This window comes from Pavona decussata, unplaced genomic scaffold, assembly GCF_977016875.1.
Source record: "Pavona decussata unplaced genomic scaffold, jaPavDecu1.1 SCAFFOLD_189, whole genome shotgun sequence".
NCBI classification, from domain to species: domain Eukaryota; kingdom Metazoa; phylum Cnidaria; class Anthozoa; order Scleractinia; family Agariciidae; genus Pavona; species Pavona decussata.
In genome coordinates this window covers 71,406-96,314 of record NW_028145598.1, presented here as the reverse complement: position 1 = coordinate 96,314, position 24,909 = coordinate 71,406, and the positions used below count along the sequence as shown (strand labels likewise).

Here is a 24,909-nt window from a genome sequence, read left to right as displayed (position 1 = left end):
CGTTCAAATGCCCTCCCCTAACCTTAAGTGCTCCAAGGCCGCTTCTCGAAGACAAATTTTCAATCACTGTTCATGCTTTGCAGACATATACATAAACAGAGATAAATTAAAAAACTACTTTGAAGCCCGTTTAGAGTGAGCTATTCAAGGCAAACAAAGGCGACTGACCTTGTCCTTCAAACACCCCCTTCAGTGGTGGTTCGAATTGACTGGTGCCGCATAATATTGATGCAAAATGAATTTAAACAGAGCTACAGATCAGCGAAATCTGGGTGTTCGTGAATTCCATTTGACTGAGATCATGTTATCACAAAATACCGTAAACTGCCGCTTATAAGCCCTGGGCTTACACAACTTCGTAAGGGGTTTTAGATGGGCTTATAAGCGGAGGAGCTTATTCGGAGGGGGGGGGGGGGGTTATAACCGGAATAAAAAAAAGAGCCGTTTCGAAACGAGCTATAGCAGTGTTGATAGAAATACGCTTTTCATTTAACATTTAAAAAAAATCTCGTCTTTAATTCCACGAATTTAACCGAGGGGGTTTTCACGAGATACATTTAAATAGACAAAATAAACAGTACTGGAAATTTACATTTTCGACCAGTTTCTTGTTCAAAGACAAGTTTCCCCTTAACGTGATAGTCCCATTTAATATAAATTCGGCAATTAAAATAGAGATGAACATTTGAAAGGTAATTAAAATATGATGAAATAAAACTGAAAGTGACAGACGTATGTCAAGATTTCAAAGTTGACCGAAAAACATTTGTGACAGATTAATTTTTTTTATTAAGTCATAAAACTTATACCGTAACTGGGCACTTAATAGAAACGATATTCTTGGTTTGTTTAGTTAGAAACCCGGCGTTTTCTCAGAATGATTCCCATTTAATTTGAACGTACCCCGTTTCGAACTTGTTAAGTTTTGAAACTACCAGTTATGAAAAGTAAACTCGTTTGTAAGTCCACTCAGCTAAATTTCGTGCTTCAGTAATGTTTAAAATTTCGTACTGAACAAGTAAGTTTTCTTCGAGCACCCAGTTATTGCCTAGAAATCTGGTGCTTATTGCCCTGTGTTTCAAAGATTTTAAAAAGTTTTCAGCAGAGTTTAGACAATAAGAAAAGCAGTCGAGAGATATGTCGTCGATGTGGTCAATGAAATATAAACAGCTAATCATTTGGTCACTAGAAAGCCGGAGAGAGAAGCTAAGACTTTTAATCTTAATCATTTTAGAAATAAGAATATTCTACGTCAACGTTTATAAACAGAGACTGTCAGGCAAAGAAAATATTTTAGTGATAAAGGAGGAGACCCGGTTATCGATTGAAACTTCATTGCGCTTGAGATTTTAAGTAGAGAAGTGTGCATCTATGGTTATTAAAAGTTAATTAGTGCGGCGTGAAAAACTGTCTTTCAGTTTATAAAATAGCAGGCTATAAAACAATGAAACTACCTTCCGGAATGACTTCAAGAGTCCCCATTGCGCTTACTTCCCGCGATCACGATCGCTTGTTTTCACCTTTCGCCGAATATGACTTGGTGTTTCGTTTGAGTTTGGTAACGATTCAGCGATTAGCATAAAAGTGGCTTTGTTTATTCTAGTTGTTATGGCGTCCTTATCGTTATTCGAGGTCCTGTGGGACTGTTTATCTTGAGGAAGGGTGTATAAGTGGGCCTCTTTTGTTCTTGGAAAGTCATTGTACACAGAAGCTCATCCGATGGTCAATAACAATGAGGTTAGTCTGCCAATTACAAATGACTACTCAGGACCAATTGTTAATTCCGGGTCCAAGTCATTAATTCCGAGTCACTAATTCAGTTTGTGATCATCATGACTTGTTTAATTTGGTCCTTTTAGCAGCTGCTGTCTAAAAGAGAGTCTCCTGGCTCAGGAGCAGTATAACCTAATTAACAGTAAGACTTAAAAGCGACGAGTTTTTTCTGTGCCGCGAAAAATATCAACGAGGCGTCAGGCGCCGATTGCTGCCGGCTCATCGACAAGAACGCGAACGGGAAAAGTACTCGGTTTAATCGCTTTAATAGAAAAGAGGATGATTGCAGTCGGAAAACAAAGATCAATTTAGGTCAGGTTAACGACAAAAAGACTAAAAAGGTTCAATGATTTTACTTTCAAAGACGTAGCGCTCACGATCGGTTGAAAGTCAATGACCATTGGGCCAATGAGATTCGAATTTAATTCGCGTATTCGCAATCTGAAACCAGGACGAATGTCTACTTAACGTTAGTTACTTTTGTCTGTTTTGTCGACTTTTAAAACTAAAACATAATTTGCTTTAGATAAACTGTTAGGTTCCAATTCGATATCACCTCTAGCTAGTTTATACTGGCTCAGGATTTTTACCATAAACTCGAGGGTGAAAACAAGTTGCATTGCACAAGTGCAACAAAAACTACGCAGCGTGAAAAATTTCTGAAGAACAAGCATCAAGAATGAAGCCTTTGAGCAGGTTCCTTTCTTTGGTTTTCACGCGAGTGTTTTACGTGAGTCACGAACGCGAGTTACGAGTCGGCTAACTACGTGAAACACGCGCATGCACGCAAAAAGAACACGTGTACTACCTGCTTCCATATAATACTGCTAGCAAAGGGCTTTCTACGACTGGAGAGGGGAAGGAAGAACCTGAGGAACGGCAGTGTATTGTCCAACTACACCAACGTATCGGATCAGTGTGGTATAATATGGACTGCTATACTACGAAGCGCCTCTATAGGTCAATATGAACCACCAAAAGTAAATATAGGCCAAGAACGGCCCAATCTTGACCCACCAATATGGTTCGACACGGACCAGTATTGGCCAGTATGGGCCATCATGGATCAATGTTGGCCAATAGTGGTGACCATGGGCCAATATCGGTTACATTGGATTTATATTGGCAATATGCACTATCATAGTCCAATTTGGCTGATCATACGCTAACTTATTGACCAACATGCCGACACCATGGGCCAATATCACCAAAGGCCAATATTAGCCAATATAGGTCAATATAGGCCCATATTGGCCAATATGAATCACCATAGGTCAATATTGGCAAATATAGGTCAATATGGGGCTCCATGGGCCTATATACAACAACGACAACAAGCTTTACTACCAATAAAGGTCATCAACGTAGGCCATTATTGGCCAATATAGGTCACCAAAGGTCAACATTAGTCAATATGGGTCAATAGAGGGGCCAATATTAGCCAATATGGATCATCATGGGCCAATATAGGTCACTATTTCAGCCTTCATACTGGTCGATACTGGGAAATAACTTGTTACATCTACCTATAAATAACACTTTATCCAGACCGCAGTGCAAAATAAACCGATGTTACAGTGAAGAAGAAGGACAAGAAGAAGAAGAAGAAGAAGAAGAAGAAGAAGAAGAAGAAGAAGAAGAAGAAGAAGAAGAAGAAGAAGAAGAAGAAGAAGAAGAAGAAGAAGAAGAAGTTTGACGTTTCTCTCTTGGCCGAATAACAAAGATCTGTCGCACATCAACGAAAGCACACGGAAGCTCACAGGAACAACCACAGAAAACCCACAGGACAACTTCATAACCTAAAAATGGCTCTCACAACGTAAACTAAGTAAACGTGTAAAAGCAAGTTGTTCTTCTCATATAACAGATTATTACAGTGATCTTGTGTGAATACGGGTGATTCACTAGCCTAGTACAAATATTATTCCTTGCTGTCTGTTTCATGTAATAAGATACATACAACCACAAGATGTCTTCCCTGGTACATACATGCGGTATACAACCTTTATTTAAACACGGTGACAGTTAAAGTTACAAGCTTAGTCTGTGGGGCCGTGTATAACATAAAATCAAAAATAGAAAAACAATAATATTAAGAATATAGTGATCTAGATAATACCCTTATTTCTTGCTTTTCTCACCTGAAATTTGCTGCTATTCTTACTATCCTGCTTGTGTAGTGAACTTGTCCCTTCTCACAACGCTCTTACGATCTTTTGACACTCAGAATGGTGAGTTCGCGCCTTTGCTTTTGGAGATTATGACACTTCGGTGGTCAATTAACTTTTATTAAGAAAAGTATGTATATTTATTCTTCAAAAACTCGCGCGGGTTTTGAAATTTAATTTTTCTGTTTTCGGAACTGTGAACCTTTTTGTCGTTTCGGCTTTTGAACAACCGGGCCCAGTACATTTTATTTGCTTAAATTTTAAGCCAAACTTCCGGAAAAGGTTTTAAAAATCTAAAAAAAAAAAAAAAAAAAAAAAAAAAAATTTTGTAATAAGTATATGTTAAGATACATTGTTGTTGTCGGATGACTGACTGACCATTCCTCAATAAACTATTTCACATTGAAAAAAAAAAATAAGCAAGTTTAACAAAGGTTTTATTTTTTTAACATTGTCGTAAAAGCATTGTTTATCATTTAGCCAAGGGGAATGCGTTACACGTTGCGTTGCGTTAGTCTGCGAAAATTTGAGTTACGCGCGTTCCCGCGGGAGGACTTAGCAACGTGACGAGAACAATGGGTAAACATGGCAACTGCGAGTCCCGGATGATGAAAATCGGAAAAAGTGTCAAGCCAAAAGTTAGCTACTAGGAAACGCGAAGTTGCGGCACTTCTAGAGTTTCTTCTCAAACGTTTCAGGATTAGACATCCAGGAACTGATCCAAGATGTAGTAAAGTTTCCGAATTATGATGGCAAGAAGCGATTAACACTCTTGCCCGAATTGCGGTTAACTAAACAGTCAAATTGAATTTGGTTTTACCACAACTCTCCAGATTCGATCTTCGATACTTCAGAAGTCAGCATCCTTCAAAATGCAGAGAGTAAAGGCAAGTAGACATATCCGATTGTATTTCACAGTGTTTATTTTGCGTTTATGGATTGTTTTCAAACGGTGTTTAATAAACTGTGTGCGTTTAATTTCAGTATGCCGAGAGTGGAGTGTTCAGTTGTTCGCAAACCCGCGGTCTGCCGGGATTACCCCCTCTCCCGCCATCTCACGAAACGCCGTCTGAATTGTACCAGGTTCGTTTTATTTTTGCAGCTGCTGCAATATAACAATAACGAAGTCGTTGTTTAACTTTCCTTCGAGATATTTCACTTTAATTAGGTGCTTAAAAACCAGCTGCTGCGATAGCTAGAACCATTGTTTCGTTAATGTGTAAAATCTCTCTGGATGAAAAAACACAACATGTTGTGTGAAAATAATTAGCTGATGGAAGAATGGTCATTCATAATTTATCTAGCACAGGAAGTCGAGATCGCTTTTATGTAGTTGCCATGCAGGCTCTAAAACATTTTAAAGAAGAGGAAAAGAAAAGGATTAAAAGGGAATTGTTGTTAGTGAATCAACGGATTCGAGGACAGGTACAACGTTTTGTGATTTGAACCGTGTAGAATGAAATTTGTGATCACCGCAACGATATCATAGCCATTCTTGTTTGTTTATTTACACGATTATTCATATTTAAGAGAAATTCATAACAAGATCTGTTAGGGTAGCCACACGCTGAAAAAGTCTGGACATTTTGGCGGTAAAACACCGCATGAAATAGGAAACTTATACATTAATTACAAAATAAACCCAAGGGTGATATGTCTTGAACTTGCAGAGTCATTGTGAAAAATAATTGTTTTATCTAGCGGTGATTATTTTAGCAAAATATCTCGCTAATCAATATTAACACATTATACACTGGAAAAAACTTATAGCTTAAGATTTTATATTTTATGGACTGACAAATTGACATGCTGCACTGTTGCAAAATATTTTGTTATTGAGACGATAAAAGATGATAATAATTTAAAATAATTAATTTTGTAAACAAAAATCATAGTAATCTGTTCATGTTGTCCTTTAGCAGCATGGTTAAGAATATATAAAACTGTTCTATTGAGGCCTTAAACTACACAGTTTATTTCTATAACTTTCACACACACGTCACATTTTTTACACATTTCACCCTTCACCCTACACTCCCTTTGCATATATATATTTTTTACAGCGTAACAGTGGATAAAACCACGTCGTTACATTTTTTACAGCGTAACAGTAGATAAAACCACGTCGTAACCAAGTGTGACTTAGAACATTCTATCGCACATTTAAAGTTAGACAGCGTTCAATGTCAGGGCCAATGGCCAGGGTTGTACTATGCTTATGGTAGACTTTACATCATAGCAAACGCGACATGAATGTACCATTCACTGGTTTAGCCATACAGAAAAGGCCAACTAACTTGTCTCCAGACAATGTCGCAACATATTACAATGTGACTATTGACTAACGTGACAATGATACAGTGATAAGTCTAAAGTACAGTACGTAGAGATGCCACCCGGGGCTAAGGGCGTCACGTTCCATTAACTGCGTTTTACAATTGTATTGTAAAACTTTCTTTATTAAAAACTGAATCATTGTATAATGCAATTCGAGGGATTTGATTGGCTTAGCGGCCATGGTATATGAGCAATTATACCATGGCCGAGAAATGGCGACCATTAAATTGTCTTCTGGTTGTTCTTGCACAGCAAAATCAGTAAGATCTAGCAATATTCCTTGATTGTTTTTAATAAAACAATTATTCCACTTGCGCTTGTTGGATATGAGATGATTATAGCCAACTGGGCGCTACGCCCCTTGTTGGCTATCTATCATCTCATATCCAACGCGGGCTCGTGGAATAATTGTTAAATAGCGCGTGTGGAATATTTCCTCATCCCTGATGCTGCCGTTGATCGGCGAAAGCTTAGATTTTAGTTTTTACTTTTAAACAGCAGTTTAAGGCCTCAATAGAACAGTTTTATATAAAAATCATAGTACATACATCACTTTTCCTTCAAAAGTGAAATTGATTTTACATGGAAATTAGGATTTTTAATGCAATGTTGTTGTTGTTTTTATCACACTGGCGTAACAATTAGTTTGCAGACAGTGTGTTGCCACAACAGATTGCTTCATTAAAAATAATTATTATTTTCAATGAAGCAATCTGTTGTGGCAACACATTGCAAGTTTTGAACCTGCTGTCAGAACTTTGCAACTTGTTGTTGTAACAGAATGTTGTATTAAAAATTGTTCATGTTGGGTGTTCTGTTAAAAATTGTCCAATTTGTTAAAAACTGGCCCATATGACAACATCTACCTTGGAATATTTGGACGTTTTTTTGTTGGACCTTTCATTTTTGAATCCATTCAAGCACAAGTAACTATGCTGTTATTATTAGGATGGTGCCTACTAATAAGGAAGTATTTTTGTATGGTTTATGACTATGCGGGGAAAGCAGATCGTAGCATTAAGGGCTATTGAAATCCAAAAAGAAAATTGGGGGTAACCACGCATTTTTTAGAGATAATTTAGCAACAATTCTTCTAAAAAACAGTAAAATACAAAGCAATGTACGGCGTTTTTTTTTTACAATTTACTGGTAAGGCTTTATTTTCTAAGAAAAATGCATTGCCAAAATTTCTTTTTGGATACAAAGAGCGCTTGCTCTTAGTCCTGCTTTCTCCACTTAGTTTTAACCTGCGCAAAATGTCCCTGTATTAGTAGGCACCACTGCATAGAAACCCAAGCACCTCGAGATGCGCAGAACGTATGCACAGTAACAAAAGTAGTCATGTCAGTCAATACCACTATGTCAACAACCGTTAGATGCTGAAAAAAGAAACAAATAAACAAACACAACCCTAGAACCTACTGAAGTAAAGTTTATGATGTCTGAGATAATGCCAATCTGACTATCCAAAAACTGGTTGTTTTCAAGATATATTGATACCTAGTTACACTAGTCATGTGATCATGACCACTTGCCAGCAAATGTCGTCCTTTTGCACACATTGCATTTTGCTTGCCCATGTATATTCTCTCTTTGGAGTAGTGTTAAGGGGTTAATTTTTTTAAAAGATACGGATTTTTGTAAATATTTGGGCATTTAGTGGAAGGATTGGGGTATTTATTGGTCCATGATAAATTTTGGCAGGGAGAGTTCATGATAGTGCAATTAATGTCATTTTGTTTTGAAGGAGGGGGGGAGGGGGTTTCAGTATTACATATATTGCCATTTCATTTATTATTCCTTACACCTCCTTTATTAAAAACACCTATATTCCTGTCCCCATTTGTTCAAAGAGTAGATGACTCTATCCAGTAGATAAATTGCCATTATAGCAGATAAAATATACTCCAATCAAATATTTACTGTATCTGCTGGAAAACGACTTATCCACTGGATATAGTTATCTGCCCTTTGTCTGAACAACTGTGGCCTGATTCTGTCTTTCTTTTGTAGATTGTGTTACGCCACAGTGAGCACCCACCAATAATGAAGGACCCATCATGGACGCGTGCAGCACCATTCAAAGAGACTGCTTATGCCAGAACACCCAGTGAGTCCATTGCTAACAACTACACACCATCAGCCAGTAGCTTAAAGATGAAGAATCTGGCCAAAATGCAGACCCCTGTTAGACCACCAACCAGAGCTCCAACTCAGCAAGCTTGTATCCTTGAATTCTTTGTGTAATACATCAAATACTTGGAAGAGTGTTTCATGTTATTTCCAAACACCGATATGTGGGTTGAAAAAACTAGGGTACGGTGTCCAGAGTGTTAGCCAACTTTGAGGTATGTGGAAATTGGATGAAACTGTGACTCTTTTGAGTGTTCGAGATACAGCCTCTCAAATCATTAAATAAATTCTTGGAGAAACTAACAGCAAAAGTTCACCTTAAAGTTTGTTTATGACAATATTGTAAGATCACATAAAATCCAAACCTCCTTCACGGTAGCTTGTGATTTCCTTTGTTTTCTTTTCATGAATTATTAACGAGTTTGAGACAATATTCTGATGTTGCAATGCCTTGAACTGTTCTTGCAGTACACTCTTTAATTTGATGGTTTTTTTTTTAAAAATAAAATGCACATTTTAATGACAGTTTGCAGCTAGGAAACTGATCTAAAATCCTTGACAAAAAACAGCCAAAGAGGCAACATTGCCAAGGAAAAGAGTGGCTGGTCCACATTCTAGGAGCAAATCAGAAGGAGAAAAACCTGAGTGAGTTCTGTCTTGTTGAGTGTTTCCTGGGTCGCAGTTTGTTACTGTAGCAGGGCTGTCACTGAGATTTCAAGTTGCTGGATAAATACAACAAGTAGGCGGGGAATCAAACAGCTAGGAATTTCTTTTGGTTCTATTTTTCTTCTATTCTCCGATGAAAATAGCCGGGGGCCACGTTCTTAGCAACCGGGGAAAATCCCCGGCCCCCTCCTCTTAATGACAGCCCTGCTGTAGACATTGTTATTTGAGAAGTCTTATTGCTAAGTGATTTCAGTCTTCAGGTCCCTTCGAAAACTTTTATCTTTACAAAGTACAGAAATAAAAAATGCATGAAAAAACATTAATTTCTTTTTTCACGTTGGTAAGGGGATTAGTCGTGCAACTGAGTTGTTTCATACATGTAGGTGTGTATTCCAGGGCCCAGTTTTTCGAAAGCCGATAAACACTAAGCCATGATTAAAAGTTAACCGAGGATTCCAACTTGCTCCTAAAAATGTTTTTAAAGGGTAATGTTTAGCTAATGGTAAAGAAAAGTCTAAGTCAAAACTGATGGACAAAATTTTATTTTAGAAATTAAACTCGAACCAAAGGTTACATTAACCCAGGATTAGTTTAATCGTGATTTGACCAACTGGCCCCAGATGTTTGAGGTCATAATGCCATATCAAATCATTGGTGTTTGATCCCACACCATTACTTTGTTTTTGAGCATTACATGTACTTTTCATTTATTTCCAAATTGACTTTCTTCAATCTCATAGTGTACCACCCAGCAGATCCATGACCCCTGCAGAACAGTTGGATATAATAAGATCCTTTGAGGAGGTGGAAAGCATGGATGACGATGGTGTCTCTAAGCGCGATCTGGAGGTGAGCCACGACAGAGAGGCCAATAAATTTGTTATCTTAAGTTTGTTTCTGGTGATCCAGATTTGCTTTGTCTTTCACACTCATGACAACTAATAAAATACCTTAATTGTAGTTATAATGTTAAATACCGAATTTTCATAGCCTTAGAATAGATATTAAACATTTCAAAACAACTACACAACGTTTGAGTTTGAAAGACATGTTTTGGATACTCCAATCAGTATCCATCGTCAGTTCAACGATGTCTACAAAGTTTTGACTATATAATGTATATATAAAACAGATAACAAGGAAGCGCTAATCATAAATTGTAGAAATAATAGCTAATTAATAATATGAATAACATGGTATGGATACAAATCTGTACTGTAAATCTGTGGATACAAATCTTTGCGCAGATTTGACAGGTAATTTCTACAGTAGTCTCGGGAAATGAGAGGCAGATTAAATTTTGAATTGAAGGTCTTAAATACATCATAAAATGTAAAATACATTTTTGACTGTAATATTTACTGTTTTCCATAGCGCTATGGATACTACATTTCCCGTGGAGTTCCAGACCATTCTTTGGCAAAACAAGACAAAGAGGTCATGGAGAGAATATTGCAGAAAAGAATTCCAGAGAAACTACGACGAAACACAGAACTTGATCCCCTTGTCGGCAAACTCAAGCAGGAAGTGGGAAATGACTATGACTTCAGTGTTCGCAAATCTATTGGTGAGTAGTGTAGTGTACAATAACAGGAAAGAAGGAGATAATCCAGGACTTATTTTGTGAGATTTCTCCCTGAAAGGGAAATGAATTAAAGCCTAGTTTTATAGGCTTATATTTTTTGCAACTTGTAAAAATTGCTTAAGTCAGATTGTTGCTTGAATGTTGGACAGGTGTGTTAATATTAGGGAAAAACAAAGCAAGAGTTACCAGCACCTGGCTAAAACCAATGTGCTTGAAGTCTGATATCATACCCAGATAGATCCATGGCCACTCGTTAGGCCTGTAAGAACACCTATTGGTCGTACAGTTGTGGGTTGGGTGGAGGGCGGTAACCCACTACTGTAAAAAATTGCATGTAGCTCTGAAACTGAAACCAGAATCTGTGCCTGAGAAGTTGAGGCAGTGGGCAATATTATAGCAAGTAGACAGACAGTAGAGACCTGTCTACTACAAACTTATAGTCCACCATGATTTGTCAATTATTTCATATACTATTATCCAGTCTAATTAATTCTATGGTGATATTTTTTTTTTAGCCTAGGGGATACGTTACAATTGGGGCTCTTCCCTGTTTGTCTCTCCGGTTTCTATTGTCATATGTTAATTTATGTATTTATTTCCTTGTGACGAATTCGATAAACTAAACTTAACTAAGTAGCACTTGGTTGGGTCATTGTGTGATGCAGAGGGTGACAGCCTAACCACAGATGAGGCTTTTTGCACCAAATAGGTAAAAAAGAAAAGAAAAAAAAAACATGCATAAATTACAGATACACTAGAAGATTAACAGTATACACACTCATTACTATGTTTGAAAATATATTAGAATTTGCTTTTTGTTAATTTTTCAGTTGATTATATACTGATGGATCCAACTGAAAGAAACAGACTGCATATCAAGGAGATCCCCAAAGCTTTTCCACAAAGGTATTAATAATCACTTGTTACATTGTTTTGTCCTATACAGGCAAATCTTATAATGGCTGGTCTCTTCCTATTCAGTTTTCAAAATAAAATCAAGTTTTAAATGTTACTGAATGATTCTTATTATAAAGAGTCCTCAAAATACTAATAAAAGCTCTCATTCTCTCTTGTCATTGTCATTTCCTCCACAGTAATAGTGATGTATGTAGAATGAAACGTCTGTAAACCAGCTTGCCCCAGTTGTTAAGAGAGCCGATAACTTTATCCAGTGATAAGTCACTATCCAGCAGATAAAATGCATTGGTTGGAATACATTTTATATGCTGAATAACGATTTATCCATTGGGTAGAGTTTCCTGCTCTTTGAACAACCAGGGCCTGGTGAACGAACAATAGATGTATTTTTTAGTCAGTGACACAGGAATATTTGGAAAAACAAAATCCGAGTACTCCCAACAGGAGTAATAAACCTGGCAAGAGTGAGATAGTACGTAGTGAAGTAACATTTTCTGGTCCCAGGAAACAACATGATTGTATGACAGCTCATGCCAGGACTCAAAACTGCCATCCATAAGGCTGATTAATTCCTGACCAGTGCTTTGATTACTACTAACACCTGTAGGCCACCTTGAAACCAAATAATTTATGTTTTTCCTGTCTTTAAGGACCGTGAGAGCACCTGTACCATGGCACAACTCTTATCGTTCAGCAAAAGAGTCCTGCACAAAGAACCTGTTCATTACAAATCCAGTAATGATGAAAATTCAGAACCTTTGGTATGACAGGTACGTGAGGAGATTGTCATTTAATGTTGTTTCTCTTAACATTAAATAACACAATGAGCAGCCCTGCTCATGCATTGTTGTCCATGTATTTCTTTTGGTATTATTTGGGAAAATTTGCTTGAACGGCAAGACATAATTTTTAATATCATAAGTTGTTACTCTCCTTATTCTTTTGCCCATGTTTGATCAAGTCTACAGTGATACTGTAAAGAGAAGGTAGATACAGGTCACTATTGAGGTTTATTTTTAATATTGTTTAATATTCTTTAGGATCGGCCAATTCCTTTTTGTGGCATATAGAATAGATGGGCACCATTTATTAATCTGTCTTGTTTAGACTGGCTCTCCAAAGGCAGGTAGCAAGTTCAAAATAAATGGGTCCCAGTACCCAGGACTTGGCTTTTTAATAAACCCCTGTATAATAATTATTAATAAATTTATTGTTGTCATCATCATCAGCAACATGACCATCATTAGCTCAATTTGCTGACTGAAACAGACAGGATCAGAAGGTTGTCAAAAATTACAATTTTATTATAAACTTTGTTAAGAGGCAGTGATGCAGCCTTAACAGTACTTTATTTAAAAATGTGTTCATCACAGTCACCATTGGTTGATTGTTTCTTCAGATTTTCTGAGGTTAGATTTGTTGATGGAGACAAGCTGTTTGGCTCAGGCCTTCCTGTCACTCCAGAGGAGTTTGAATCTCTTGTCAAACAGCAGTGTGCTAAAACAAGAGAATTCCTAAAAAGAACGTAAGTACTTATTGACAACAGTAGTTTAATTATTACCTGTTTTATTAGTTTCTTGTCATCAAAATTTGTCATATACATTCCCCAAAAGTAATGACAGCACTATTTTTAGCTTTAAACACAAAGTTTTTCATTGAATTTTTGTTCTGAGTCATGGTGGGCCATTTTCTACCAATGAACATTTTCTAATTCAAGTTTTAAGTGGCGAGACACGAGTAATAATGGGTTTCTTAAAAGTCAAGTGTTCCGCGCGGTTTTGTCTTTTGTTCCTTAAATTGCTTTAGGTACAAACTAAGAATGCGCATTAAGGAACTTTGTCTCCACACGCATTCCACAATGGGAACCAAGGCCACAAAATTCGGAACAAGGGGTTCCTTTTGTAGCAAACTGGAACACAAAGTTCCTTTTTATGTTAGTCAAAAGGAACAGATGGTTCCTCTTTTATCCTTTTAGGAACAAAAGTTCCTCTTTCAACGGTTCTGATTTCTGATCTGTTCCTTTTGGATGAAAGGAGAACAAAGGTTCCCAATGTAGCTGCTCACTTAACAGAGTAAGGAACACTATGTTCCTGTTAACTGTCTGTACAGAAAGGAACAATTGTTCCTGATGGCTCCTCTATGATAAGCTGTTCGGAACGTGTCGTTCCCTTACAGTTCAAACCGTTCTTATTCATGCCACAAAGGAGCAAAAATGTTCCTAATCAAGTTGTTCTTTATTTGCAAGATGGGAGTTTATCTGGAACGGTGCTAGTTCCGTTGTTGTTTTTCAAGTCTGTCAATCTATTTGCACACCCCTTTTGTCTGTTTATTACATTTTGGAAGCCCGTTTGGATAGTGGCTTGCCCAAGCATGTCCTATCGCAAACAAATCTGATATGCCACATGTCTAATGGCGTTTGGGCAAGCCCGTGTAAGTTCAGACTTGTCTCTTTGTTCCTTTTCATCATTCGTATACCAAATACAAAAGTGACAATGTGGCAAGAGACAAAATTGATCAAGTGTGGGCCGAGATGATTTTACGAATAATATCTCATTGGCGTAGTGTCTCTTGGGGAATCATTTGCAAGTCGGCTAGTATGAGCAGGTTTGTCTCTTGAGAAACAGTTGAAGTTGGTGTTTAAGATGAGCGAACGCGGAAAGGAGGTCAACTGGTCAAAATTGCCAAATGCATCGCCTAAACCCAAGAGGCTTCACTTAGAAGAAGATGATTGTGATGGCCTTTTTCATTGTCCAGTGCAATCCTGTAATCATGATGGATTTACTACGCAAAGAGGCTGCAGAAAACACATAAAGAACAAACACCGTTGGTACTATTATTTCGACGAGAAGCCAGACAGCGCTCAAGTTAAATCGCTTCACGATCAAGAAAACAAAAATGAAGCCACTGATCAGAAGATTCCGGGTAAAATCAGGACAGTTGCCTCTTTTGACACGACAAGAGACATTGCTAAGAATTTTTTGTCATGGCTCACTGGCAGTGGCGGGGGCTGTAAAAGTGATCGACAAGCACAGCAAATTGTCAGCAAGTGCTTATTAAGTTTCTCAAATTTTGTTGCGAAGACGAAGAAGAGCTCCGTGGGACATTGTCGACTTTAGTTTATGTTCGCCTAATCTCCTTTTCAAGTTTGTTGACACCATGCAGGATGATTGGAAACTCGGACACGCAGGAGGCATAGGCTACTTAGACGCCATTGCAGAATTGGGGGATTATCGAAAAGTGAATGGAGCATCGGAATCGGTATCGAGAGGGTTGACTTCGATAGAAATGTACTTGAAGAAGGTGCGCAAAACCGTTTCCAAAATGATGCGATTGCAGTGGACCAGCGAACTGGACATCGACGCCTTAGAAGCCAAGGGACACTGGGCCACGCTTGAAGAGCTTTTGGAAGTGGTGGGGCGTTACTTGCCGCGCTACGAGAGCGTGCTGAAATCATGCAAGGACAAACCGGGTACTGTTTTGCCACTGGATTTGTCATTTGCTACTAAATTTCTAGCCGTGTACTTGTTCATAAAGGTGAAAGGCTCGCGTCCGATGACATATCAGTATTTAACCGTGGAAATGGTGAACAAAGCCAAGACCAACGGTGGATTTATAGATCAGAAAATGTTCAAGACAGCGGGAAAATATGGCTTCGATTCTCTTTTCCTGACGGACACCAGCATGCAAGTGTTAGATGGCTACATCAACCACATTCGCCCTCTTCTCAAGCCTAACTGCGATTATGTATTTATTTAGTAACGAGAAATGGGGGACAACATAACAAGCTAGGAGAACTAATGAGTAAATTGGTCTTCGATGCAACAGGCAAGTATGTTCACCCGACTCGCTATTGCCAAATAGTCGAGACCGCAAGTTGCAAAAATCTTAGCAGCAGCGCGCAAAATACGATCTCCGAAGACCAGAAACACAGCTCCGTCGTTGCAAGGGTCCACTATCAAAAGCAGCGATCGCCCGAGGTTGCAAGCAAGGCGCACAAATTTTTGGAACGACTGCATGGGGACAAGGGTTCGGAGCTAGAAATGGACGTGCGCTGAAGGCTTTCAGACAAGTCGATGTCTTAACCAGAGCAAAACGGTACAAAAACTGATACGTCTTCAAACGACGAGGGCGAAACGATCGCAGAAACACCGCCAGGGCGTCTTGCAGGCGTTCCGAGACTAAAGCGGGAAAATGCGTTCAAAGTGACGGAATTCTCTGCGAGAAAAAAGAGTTTGATGTTCACCCCCGAGGAAGATAGTTATCTAAAAGCAGGCATTAAGCGATACGGCTACGGTCAATGGAAAGCGATTCTCAGAGATCCCGAATTACGTTTTCAAAAGGGACGAACAGCCAACTCTCTGCTGAGCCGTGCAGCGCGAAGATTTGGAGGATCACTTTCTAAGTTGCCCTACCAATAAACGTTAAGGACTCGGAATTCCAATTTCACGAGGGGCAAACACTGAACTCTTTTTAAATCATAGAACGATAAATGTGTGTGCATGCTTTAACACATGGTAGGAAATAGGAAAGAGACAAAATACAGTGTGTAGGTTAAAACGGCATCACATCAAACCGTAACATCAATTTGTGACACAAATGCTAACTTTATTCAATTACCATTTCTGACAAAGTGGAAATTTGAACTGCTTCGTCTTTTTGGTGCAGTATAAGGCATATACACAGAAACTCAAGTTATGGCATTTATTATTTTATCATTTCAAAGAAATTGAATTCATTAAATGTACTAGCATTTGACTGACAGTGACCAATTTGCTCTTACTAGTTCTACTAGTTCTTACTAGTTCTTACTACTCGTTCTACTAGAATGTCACTGCTGACTCGGCCTGAAGAAGTGGGTTATCCTTCCCTTCTTTGAAACGGGAGTGTACTTGTCTGGGCTGGCCGTTTCTTGGAATTGCGTCCTTGCACAGGCTGGCTGCTCGTGCCCCTCGGTGACTGGGGAGTGATGAAAATGTCTTGCTCATCGGATTCGTACCCATCAAACGGATAAGGCATAGGTGCCCATACACTTGTAACTCGTTGGGCCTGTTGACTGGGCAGCCACTTCATGTCCATTGCTCGTTTCGTTCTTTCCGCGACGACCAATTTGCTGAGGCCTGGTAGATCGTCCCGCTTGAAGTGCAACTTAAGCGCCTCCACCGTGACTCCGATCATGTACTGCAAAGCGCGTTTGACCTCCACGTCCGTTGCTGTCTCCTCCTGCTCTTGCAGCTGTCGAAGTTCCTTCTCCTTCTCCCACACCCATTCGTTCTCGAAGTATTTGGCTGCTTTCTCCTCCAACATCTTCCGTTCTTCCTCTTTCTTTTTCGTGAAGTACTCGTCCCTAGAACGTTCGATTCTCGGACGGTACGGGCCCTCCACTGTCTCTAGCAAGTGGGCATCTTCTTGTCTTATCATCCCCAGCAAGATCCAGCGTTCCCTTGTTTCTTGTAGCACATGTATTCGTGCACGCTCTTCCAGGCTTTCCCGTTCTTCAACGTTGCGTTTTACTCCAGTGGCGAGTAGACCGAGTTGCCTCTAGTAGTAGTAGTAGTAGTAATAATATATTCCTTTATGCAGTTTTGATGTACTGTAAGTTCTGTCCCCGCCGTGTCTGTGATCTCCACTGAACTTTAGATTTATTTTATATTCCTTGAAGCAGATCTGTTGTACTGCAAGTTCTGTCCCCGTTCTATCTGCTATCCCCATTATACTTGAGATCTTTTGAGTACTGAGTTCTGGCTGGAAATCCAATTATTTCATAAGTGTGACGGATACAGCGGAAACAGCGGGGAACAGTACTTGGAGCTTGTTTAAGTTGATATTCCGTTTTGCTTTTTTTCATTGATCGTGAGTTCTTTCCTTTTTGTGTTTCTAATATGTGTCTTACTTAAATAGATCTGATCTGCCCAATTTTGTAACTTAATCGGGTACAACGGACATACCGGAGACAACCCTCACTTTTGTATCATGGAACAAGATCGCGTTGGGTTAACCTTTTTCTTTTACTGATAAAAAATTTAAGGACAACATCTCTCAATACTGTTATAGGAACAAGTGGGCCTTTTCATAGCTGTTCCTTTTAAGAGGAACGCTTTTGAAAATAAACCATCCAGTTTAAGCGGTTTTTTGCATAAAAAAGGGAAAATGTAATTTTTTGCATTGCCCCTTATAACACTACATGCAGACATAGTTGTGGAAAGATATGCGCGATGGTTCAAATTATTTTCGAGTTTTTAAAATCGGGAACTGAAATTTTGGGAAACGATCATCATCGTCATCATCATCATCATCATCATCATCATCATCATCATCATCGTCACCATGATCAATATTGTAATCATTCCCATAATCAAGTGCTGTCAACAGCAACTTTCTCATAGGTTTAATGAGTGTTGAAACTAAAGGAGTCCCTTCCATTGACACAGTGTATTTGTTGTAGTCAAATAACTCAAATAAATACCTGTGAGCATTTATTACATGCTGAGATACTTTGAAGGTTAATTCAAGATGACTCACTTATTTTCTAGGCAATTACCACCAGAAAATATTATTGATAGTAATCTTAGAATAACTGAATAGTATGAATTCCCAGCTTTCTTTGTACAGTACTGTTCCTTAAAATACCAATACCCACTGCAAGGAGGGTCATTTTAAAGGAAAGAGTGATTTCAAAAAGTTCAAGAGGAGGGGTTAGGGGTACAGTATTTCCAAACCTAAAATACCTTCTTTGCGTGGGGGCTGGGGTATGGTTATTAAGTGAGAGAGCACATTTAATTTGCAGTTTAAATGGGAGGGGATTTTTGATTAATTCTAAAATAGTAGACAGTCCTCTATATTCCTTTCGTGGTTCTGGTGTATAATTATAATAATTGTTTAAATTGATGTCTTTGTTTTAGCTGGATACCTGCCTGTGCTCAAATCCTCGTTGAAGAGCGCCAAGAATGGATGCACTTGGTACCCAACTCAGAGGGTGACTCTACGACACTTGTGCAACAGTTCTTTGCTTGTCTTGCGGCGCTTATGTCAACACAACTTCGAAGTCTTGTTATCAATTCTCTAGCAGATTTTGTCATCTTTTTAAGTTTGTACAAGGTAAAGTTATTTCACCAAGATTTAGTTGATTGTGTATTCAAAATGATTTGCAAAGGATGAAAGCTTGATGTTCTTAATCATGCTCTCTTCATTTCAGGATGGAAATGATTTTGGTGAATCATACTCAGACTTGCGATATGTTATGACAGAGGTATGTGGCTTTTAAAAGAGAAAATTTACAAAAAATTGCTGAAATTAGTCTTAGGCAATAGCATGGGGTAATTTATGAGCTTGTTTTGTTCATTGAGTATATTTTTGTTTATTGATATTAAAAAAAACTTTGCAGCCCAAGGGCCCAGAATTACATAGTGTAATTTACAAGTTCTTACAAGGGTCAGTTTTGTGATAATTATTATATTAAATATTACAAGTCTGAGTCTCGTCGGAACTTGTAAATTATATTTAATATTTTGCATATTATATTTTTCATCGTTTCGTGTTTACAACCACTTCAAGATACACGACATAATCAGCAACAAGCACTGAAAATACCTTTAGTGTTGAGAAACAATTTAAGAGGCTTTAAATTGTATTTTCATGCACTGCAACATTTGTTCTTTCCTTTGTTTATTAGATTATGGTTGTTCAACTGAAAATTGATGGTGGGAAGCTGACGTTTGACCCTCCATTCAGAGAATTACGGGACATCCTGCTCAGATTGTTGACAGACATTGTACAGAATGCTGCAGAGCTACCAAGGGTTAGTCACTTGCAGTCCTTCTAGTGATGTAACACAAACAAGAACACCACTTCCATTTTGGTGGGCAGGAATCATAGTTTGTTGTGGCTTCTCCTATGAAAAACAACTTCAGTGTAAATAATTCTTAACCTGTTCACCTAATGTAAGAGCAATTCAAACAAAAAAGAAATTTTATTTTGCAAGGTGTTGAGATAACAAACATTGTGAATGAAAAGTTAGGAAGCTTCAATTAAAACTATTTCGAGTCTGATCTAAGAACAGTAAAAAAATTGATCTGACTTGTAAAAACTTTTAGAAAACTAAATTTTCAGCAACTTTCATCAGAAGGCAACATAAGGTTGGCAAAAAGTTAGTTTTTTAAAAGTTTTTACAAGATCAAATTTTTACTGTTTTTATTTTAGAACAGATTTAAAATAATTTTAATTGAAACATGTTCAACACTGATCGTCCAAATAATAAAAGTTAAGAACTTCTATCTTATATGTGAATTTTGACTCTCTTGGATGTCTTAATGGATCCACAGACTGAAACTGAAACACTTGTTTGTTGAGGTTCACCTTTATGTTAATATCCGTAATTAGAATTAGAGATGTTGTTATTAGTATTTTTGATCGTAAAGCGCTATTGATCTGTGCTTGTAAATAGCGCTCTATAAGTAATAAATTATTGTAATATAACAATAGAGTTGATGTTCGCGGGCATAAATATGTTTTTGGCCCGACTCAGGCTCATTTGAGCCCGAGCCGCAGGCGAGGGCTAAAATGAGTTCTGAGAAGGGCCAAAAACATATTTACGCCCAAGAACATCAACTCTATTACTATTATAATAATTTCAGAGGGCATTCAGAAAAGAAATCAAAGACAGGCATTTATTTTACAGTTGTTTCATTGTTCAAAACTATTCATTGTCGCATAAGCTTTAAACTTCAACAGAACACCGCAAAATTTGTCGAGAGAATATTGCTTCTAAGTTTTCAAAGGGAAAATAACAGAATTTTGTGAGCAGCGAAGACAATTGGTCACTTGCAAGTGTTAAAATTAATTGTGCAAGTGCTAAACTGAGCAGGTTTCGCTCGACGAAGACAAACTGTTTACCTTCACCTCGCCGCCGGCCATGGAGCTACTACAGGCATTATTTCCACCATCGTACACCAGTTTCTGTAAGTCCTTTCCTCTAGCTAGCTGAAACTACTGGGAATTTGCTTCTTCGTTAGGTTTTTCAGCCATTTTGTAGCTCAAAACAATTTTTTTGCAGATGGCAGCGCTTTCAGTCAAACAAGCAAGAAAACGGCGCGAACAGTTGAATGGTTTCCAGTTCTGATTGGCTGGCTACGTTATGTTCTTGTTTCTCATTGGCTTAGAGCAGCAGGCTAAAATATATTTTAGCCCGCTGAATTGTCCATTTTAGCCCACAAAATACGCCGAAATGCCCGACGAAATTATTGTAATTATTATTATTATTATTATTATTATTATTATTATTATTATTACTATGTTTTGTGTGCTTCATACATGTGATTAAGGTGTTTTAACAGCTAACATCATGCTCTTTCAGGTTGAAATTGAGTTGTTTCCAGACATGAAAGACAAGAAGCTGTTTCTTCGTTCAGTGCATGTTGATGAAGCCCTCGTTCAGGATTACATGAATCAGGCGGTGGATGTGTTTAAACTCAACACAGTTGGACCTCAAAAGTATGTAGTCTTATGATCTTTTTGGATGACGTAAAGTTGGGGAGAAACGAAAACAGGATTTGAGGGAAGTTTTTTCTTGTGTCTGAAATTGTTGTGTACTCTCATTGATTAATTTTCTCCACGAATTATTCTTGAGATTTACTGAACAGATGGAGTTTTCCTGTTTTAATTAAATTAAGAGACATATGTTAGAGATCTGAACTGGAATTATTGTTTCGGGTTGTTGGTTAGAATGGTGATAACAATATTGTAATGTTTTTAGACAAACTCTTGTCCAACTTTCATCCTTGCAGTCCTGGTGATTCATCTTGTTTTCCTGGCCTTAAGGCTCTTGTAGTAGCTGTCTCTCACCTATTTACTAATATGGTTCCGAGAAAAAAAAAAAACAGAATTGCTGGCCCCTTTTAAGTATACTGATACACTTGGGTATATGTTGTCAGTTTTTCTCTTCTAAGTAATTGGGCAGAAGGAACATGTCGAACAACTTATGAAGTGGGGTTTTGTGACCCAGTAAGGGTGGATAGACCAGATCTGTCAAATGAGTGTAGTTTACATAAAGATTCATAAGATACATGTATCAGTTACTTTCCAGTTTTGCTTAACTCAGACCTTTGTTTAACCTTTTGTGCAGATACCTCAACACGTACAAGAAATATCAGGATTTGCTGAACAACAAAGCAGAGACAGAAATCAACACTTTTATCCAGGATGAACCTGTGCTGCTTGCCTTGTCTAAGGTATCATTTAAGGAACCTCAAATGCACATAGTTAATTGAAGGATCATATAATTAAAATGCAATCTAATCCAATTAAATAAGCATCCCACTGCAGTCAAATTCATTGCAAAAGAGAGCTAATTTATATAGGCAAGTAATCATCATTGGAGAGCAGTGACCTACACTGTACATGTATGCAGTAGACTCACTTGAACTCTGAAGGGAAAGTAAAATTTGTTTGAAAATGTGGGAGCTCAACATAGCCTGTAGTAAATGACTGTAAACGGTATCCAAGGGAAACAAGTTTCTGTACAATAAGATAGTAAGATGCCAAGATAGCCAGTGTGCAAGGTTAGCAGAAGTGAACTGTATTTTTAAAAGTACTTAAAAGTGACCTCAAAAGTACTCCTCAGTCGTGACTTATTTAAATTCATCTTATTATTTAGTGTTTAAGTGTTAGTTTTCTTTTTTCTAAAGTTAAGTCAAGGTATGTAATGTGGAGAATATACTGATCGTGAGAGAATTACTTTTACATGCACATAGTCAAACATTCAGCACTTGTCACAAATTCTATTTGTTTTTAGAAAATCGATGCATACCAAAATCTGTCGAAGGAGATTGCTTCACTACACATCACAGTTCCACTTAACATGCTCTGTTTGAACTGCAATGATGTCAACCAGGAGCTGTCTGCACGAGCTGCACGTCTGGCAGACAAAATGATACAGTATGTGGTGGACCAGAACAGAGACAAAAACAGAGGGTATGACGTTTGATTAAAATTAAAGGGCACCTCGTTGAAGAAGAACACAGGTGACAATTTGGCTTTTAAAATCCAAATTTTTCCAATAAAGCTCTACTTTGGCATACAGACAGCTTATCACATTAGAACTTTGTTTATAGCTTTTAACAGAGAAGAAAGGAATTCACTTCAAGCATCACTTTGTAGTTGGTTTCTGACACAATAACCCGTCTGTTTGCAAGTCAAATTATGGTGAATTAAGAGAAATCTGGTTTCCAAGGCCGAATTGTCACTTGCACCTGTTTTTCAATGGGACCTTCAACTTAGTGTTTCTTTACTTGATACTCAGTGGAAAGCAAAAAATAATGACTTAAGAAACTAGGATTTCAAGGAAGCTGGATGTAAATATTATATTGTGTGCACAACATCTAATCAGGACACAAGAATGTTAATTTCCAAAAAGGAGATCAAAGTCACTCTTGTGGCCCCTTCATTACATGTCCTAGAAGTCTTTCTTGACTTCTGATATTGAATAGCAGATATGTACACTTTGAAGTTTCACACTGCAACTTTGTAACATTTCTAAGGTCTGGCAAGCACTAGGTACATTTGTTATAACCATCTATTGTCACCTTATTGGAGAAAAGTACAATGTACATGTAAGTGCTTATTCAGTTCAAGCTTTGGAAGCAAAAGTGACATATAATGTTAGAAGGTATTTAGTATATAATATGTTATATCAATCTGTTCTTAGATTGTGCAAATCCTATGATGAGATATCAGACAAAGTCCAAGAGATGCCTGATAATACAAGCGACTTGGTAGCTCTGACACAGTTCTTGGAGAATGCAAGTTCTGTTACGGTTGTGAATTTACAGACTGCTGTTGATGAGGCTGGAGAACGGCTTCTGTTCTTACTGGATTATGCGACTCTTCCATGTATGTTAGGCTTATCAACCCATATATACCCAGTGTACAATTTTTTTTGTAAGGCATAAAACCAGTTCTTGTCCTGCACCTTTCTACCCTGTCATTTCATCAATCTCAACATTCTCTAAAATCAACTATATTGAGAATGTGCTTTCTCGTCGCGCAGTGTACTCCCTCTAAAACTCATTACAACCAATACTTAACTGCTTTAAAATTCTTTATTTAGGTGTTTAAAAAAATATTAAAATGTTGCTTCTTCAGAACCCAACTTTCAGATTTTTTGTTGTATAATTAATTTAAATAAATTTCATTTCTTTTAGTTTATCTGTGAACATGTAGCAATTTGTTTAACATGTGATATGAACTTTGTTGTTATGATTATAATAATATTATATATTGCTTTGAATATAATTAGAGGGATTTAGAATAACCCTTACAGCAAAATGACAAATGGCAGAAATGACTACATGACCATGTTTATCTTACATTTGCTGCTCACTGTTTTCAGTTTTGCATTAGCATCAAAGGCCAGAATTATTTTGCACTATTCTCATCTGTGTAGTAAAGTTTTCAAGAAAACATAAACGCTAATCTCATGTTTGCCATTTTCCGTAAACGCAATTCTAAAATCTCTCTACTGTTACAGCTGAACCTTCACACGTTTGGCAATGAATAGTGATGGTGACAATCCAATACGACATCTTTCTGAGTGATGGTTGAACATTTCACTTATTAATTACCTCATTCCAACACTTACATCCCTGTCTTTAGCATCTGGCAATCTCTGTTTCTTACATGTATTTGTGGCTTTTAAAAGCTTTTAGTCATTGATAATATTTCACTTATTTAAATCATAGGCGTGCTAGGGGTACCGCTGCCACTTTACAATTTTTTGACATCTTTCTGACAACATTCTGATGGGTTTTGTCTCAACTGCAGAAGGCAGAGTCGTGAGCAAAATTATGAAACTTACCGATGCCACTTCCTCCAAATTCTTGCTTTTGATTGAGCCATTTGAACTTCACAAGTAGGAAAGCCACCGAAAAGGTGTTAAATATGCCAAGAGCTAATTAAGAAATGTTTAATCGGAAAAAGTGTGATGCACAACACTGTAATAAAAACTGCTAATTCACTGCTCTTTAGATGAGGACCTGAAGTTGAACAGCACTGTGTTTCACTGGCCTGAACACATTCAGAAAATCTTTGAGCTCAGCAGGAACCGAATTGGACACAGGAAGGATCTGGCCATGGATGAAGTCAAGAGAAAGTGAGGGAAATTTTCAATTTTGTCATTAGTTTTGGTGTTGGCAGTTTTGTTTATTAGTGATTTATTCTCCGTGTACGACACTGCAGCTGTAAGATTAATTTTGTCTTGCAACGTTTTCAGGCTATCAAGTACAGAATGACCTTAACTATATAACCATCAAATAGAAGAAAGATCCTCGCAGTTTGTAT

General features: G+C 37.7%; 1 protein-coding gene and 1 pseudogene across 1 annotated transcript in view; both read left to right on the top strand.

Moving 5' to 3' along the window:
- The first annotated feature begins 4,536 nt into the window (after positions 1 to 4,536).
- Positions 4,537 to 24,909, top strand: part of LOC146462365 (dynein axonemal heavy chain 3-like) — a 90,528-nt gene continuing 70,155 nt past the window's right edge. The window contains exons 1-17 of the mRNA XM_085085703.1: positions 4,537 to 4,828; positions 4,926 to 5,024; positions 8,292 to 8,502; positions 8,981 to 9,056; positions 9,818 to 9,926; positions 10,452 to 10,644; positions 11,493 to 11,568; positions 12,231 to 12,350; positions 12,980 to 13,105; positions 18,480 to 18,675; positions 18,773 to 18,826; positions 19,250 to 19,375; positions 20,930 to 21,066; positions 21,698 to 21,803; positions 22,367 to 22,545; positions 23,279 to 23,463; positions 24,598 to 24,721. Of these exons, the coding sequence (XP_084941829.1) occupies positions 4,814 to 4,828; positions 4,926 to 5,024; positions 8,292 to 8,502; positions 8,981 to 9,056; positions 9,818 to 9,926; positions 10,452 to 10,644; positions 11,493 to 11,568; positions 12,231 to 12,350; positions 12,980 to 13,105; positions 18,480 to 18,675; positions 18,773 to 18,826; positions 19,250 to 19,375; positions 20,930 to 21,066; positions 21,698 to 21,803; positions 22,367 to 22,545; positions 23,279 to 23,463; positions 24,598 to 24,721 (2,132 nt within the window). The 5' untranslated portion in view covers positions 4,537 to 4,813. The remainder of the gene's footprint in view (positions 4,829 to 4,925; positions 5,025 to 8,291; positions 8,503 to 8,980; positions 9,057 to 9,817; positions 9,927 to 10,451; positions 10,645 to 11,492; positions 11,569 to 12,230; positions 12,351 to 12,979; positions 13,106 to 18,479; positions 18,676 to 18,772; positions 18,827 to 19,249; positions 19,376 to 20,929; positions 21,067 to 21,697; positions 21,804 to 22,366; positions 22,546 to 23,278; positions 23,464 to 24,597; positions 24,722 to 24,909) is intronic.
- Positions 14,085 to 16,057, top strand: LOC146462366 (uncharacterized; annotated as a pseudogene).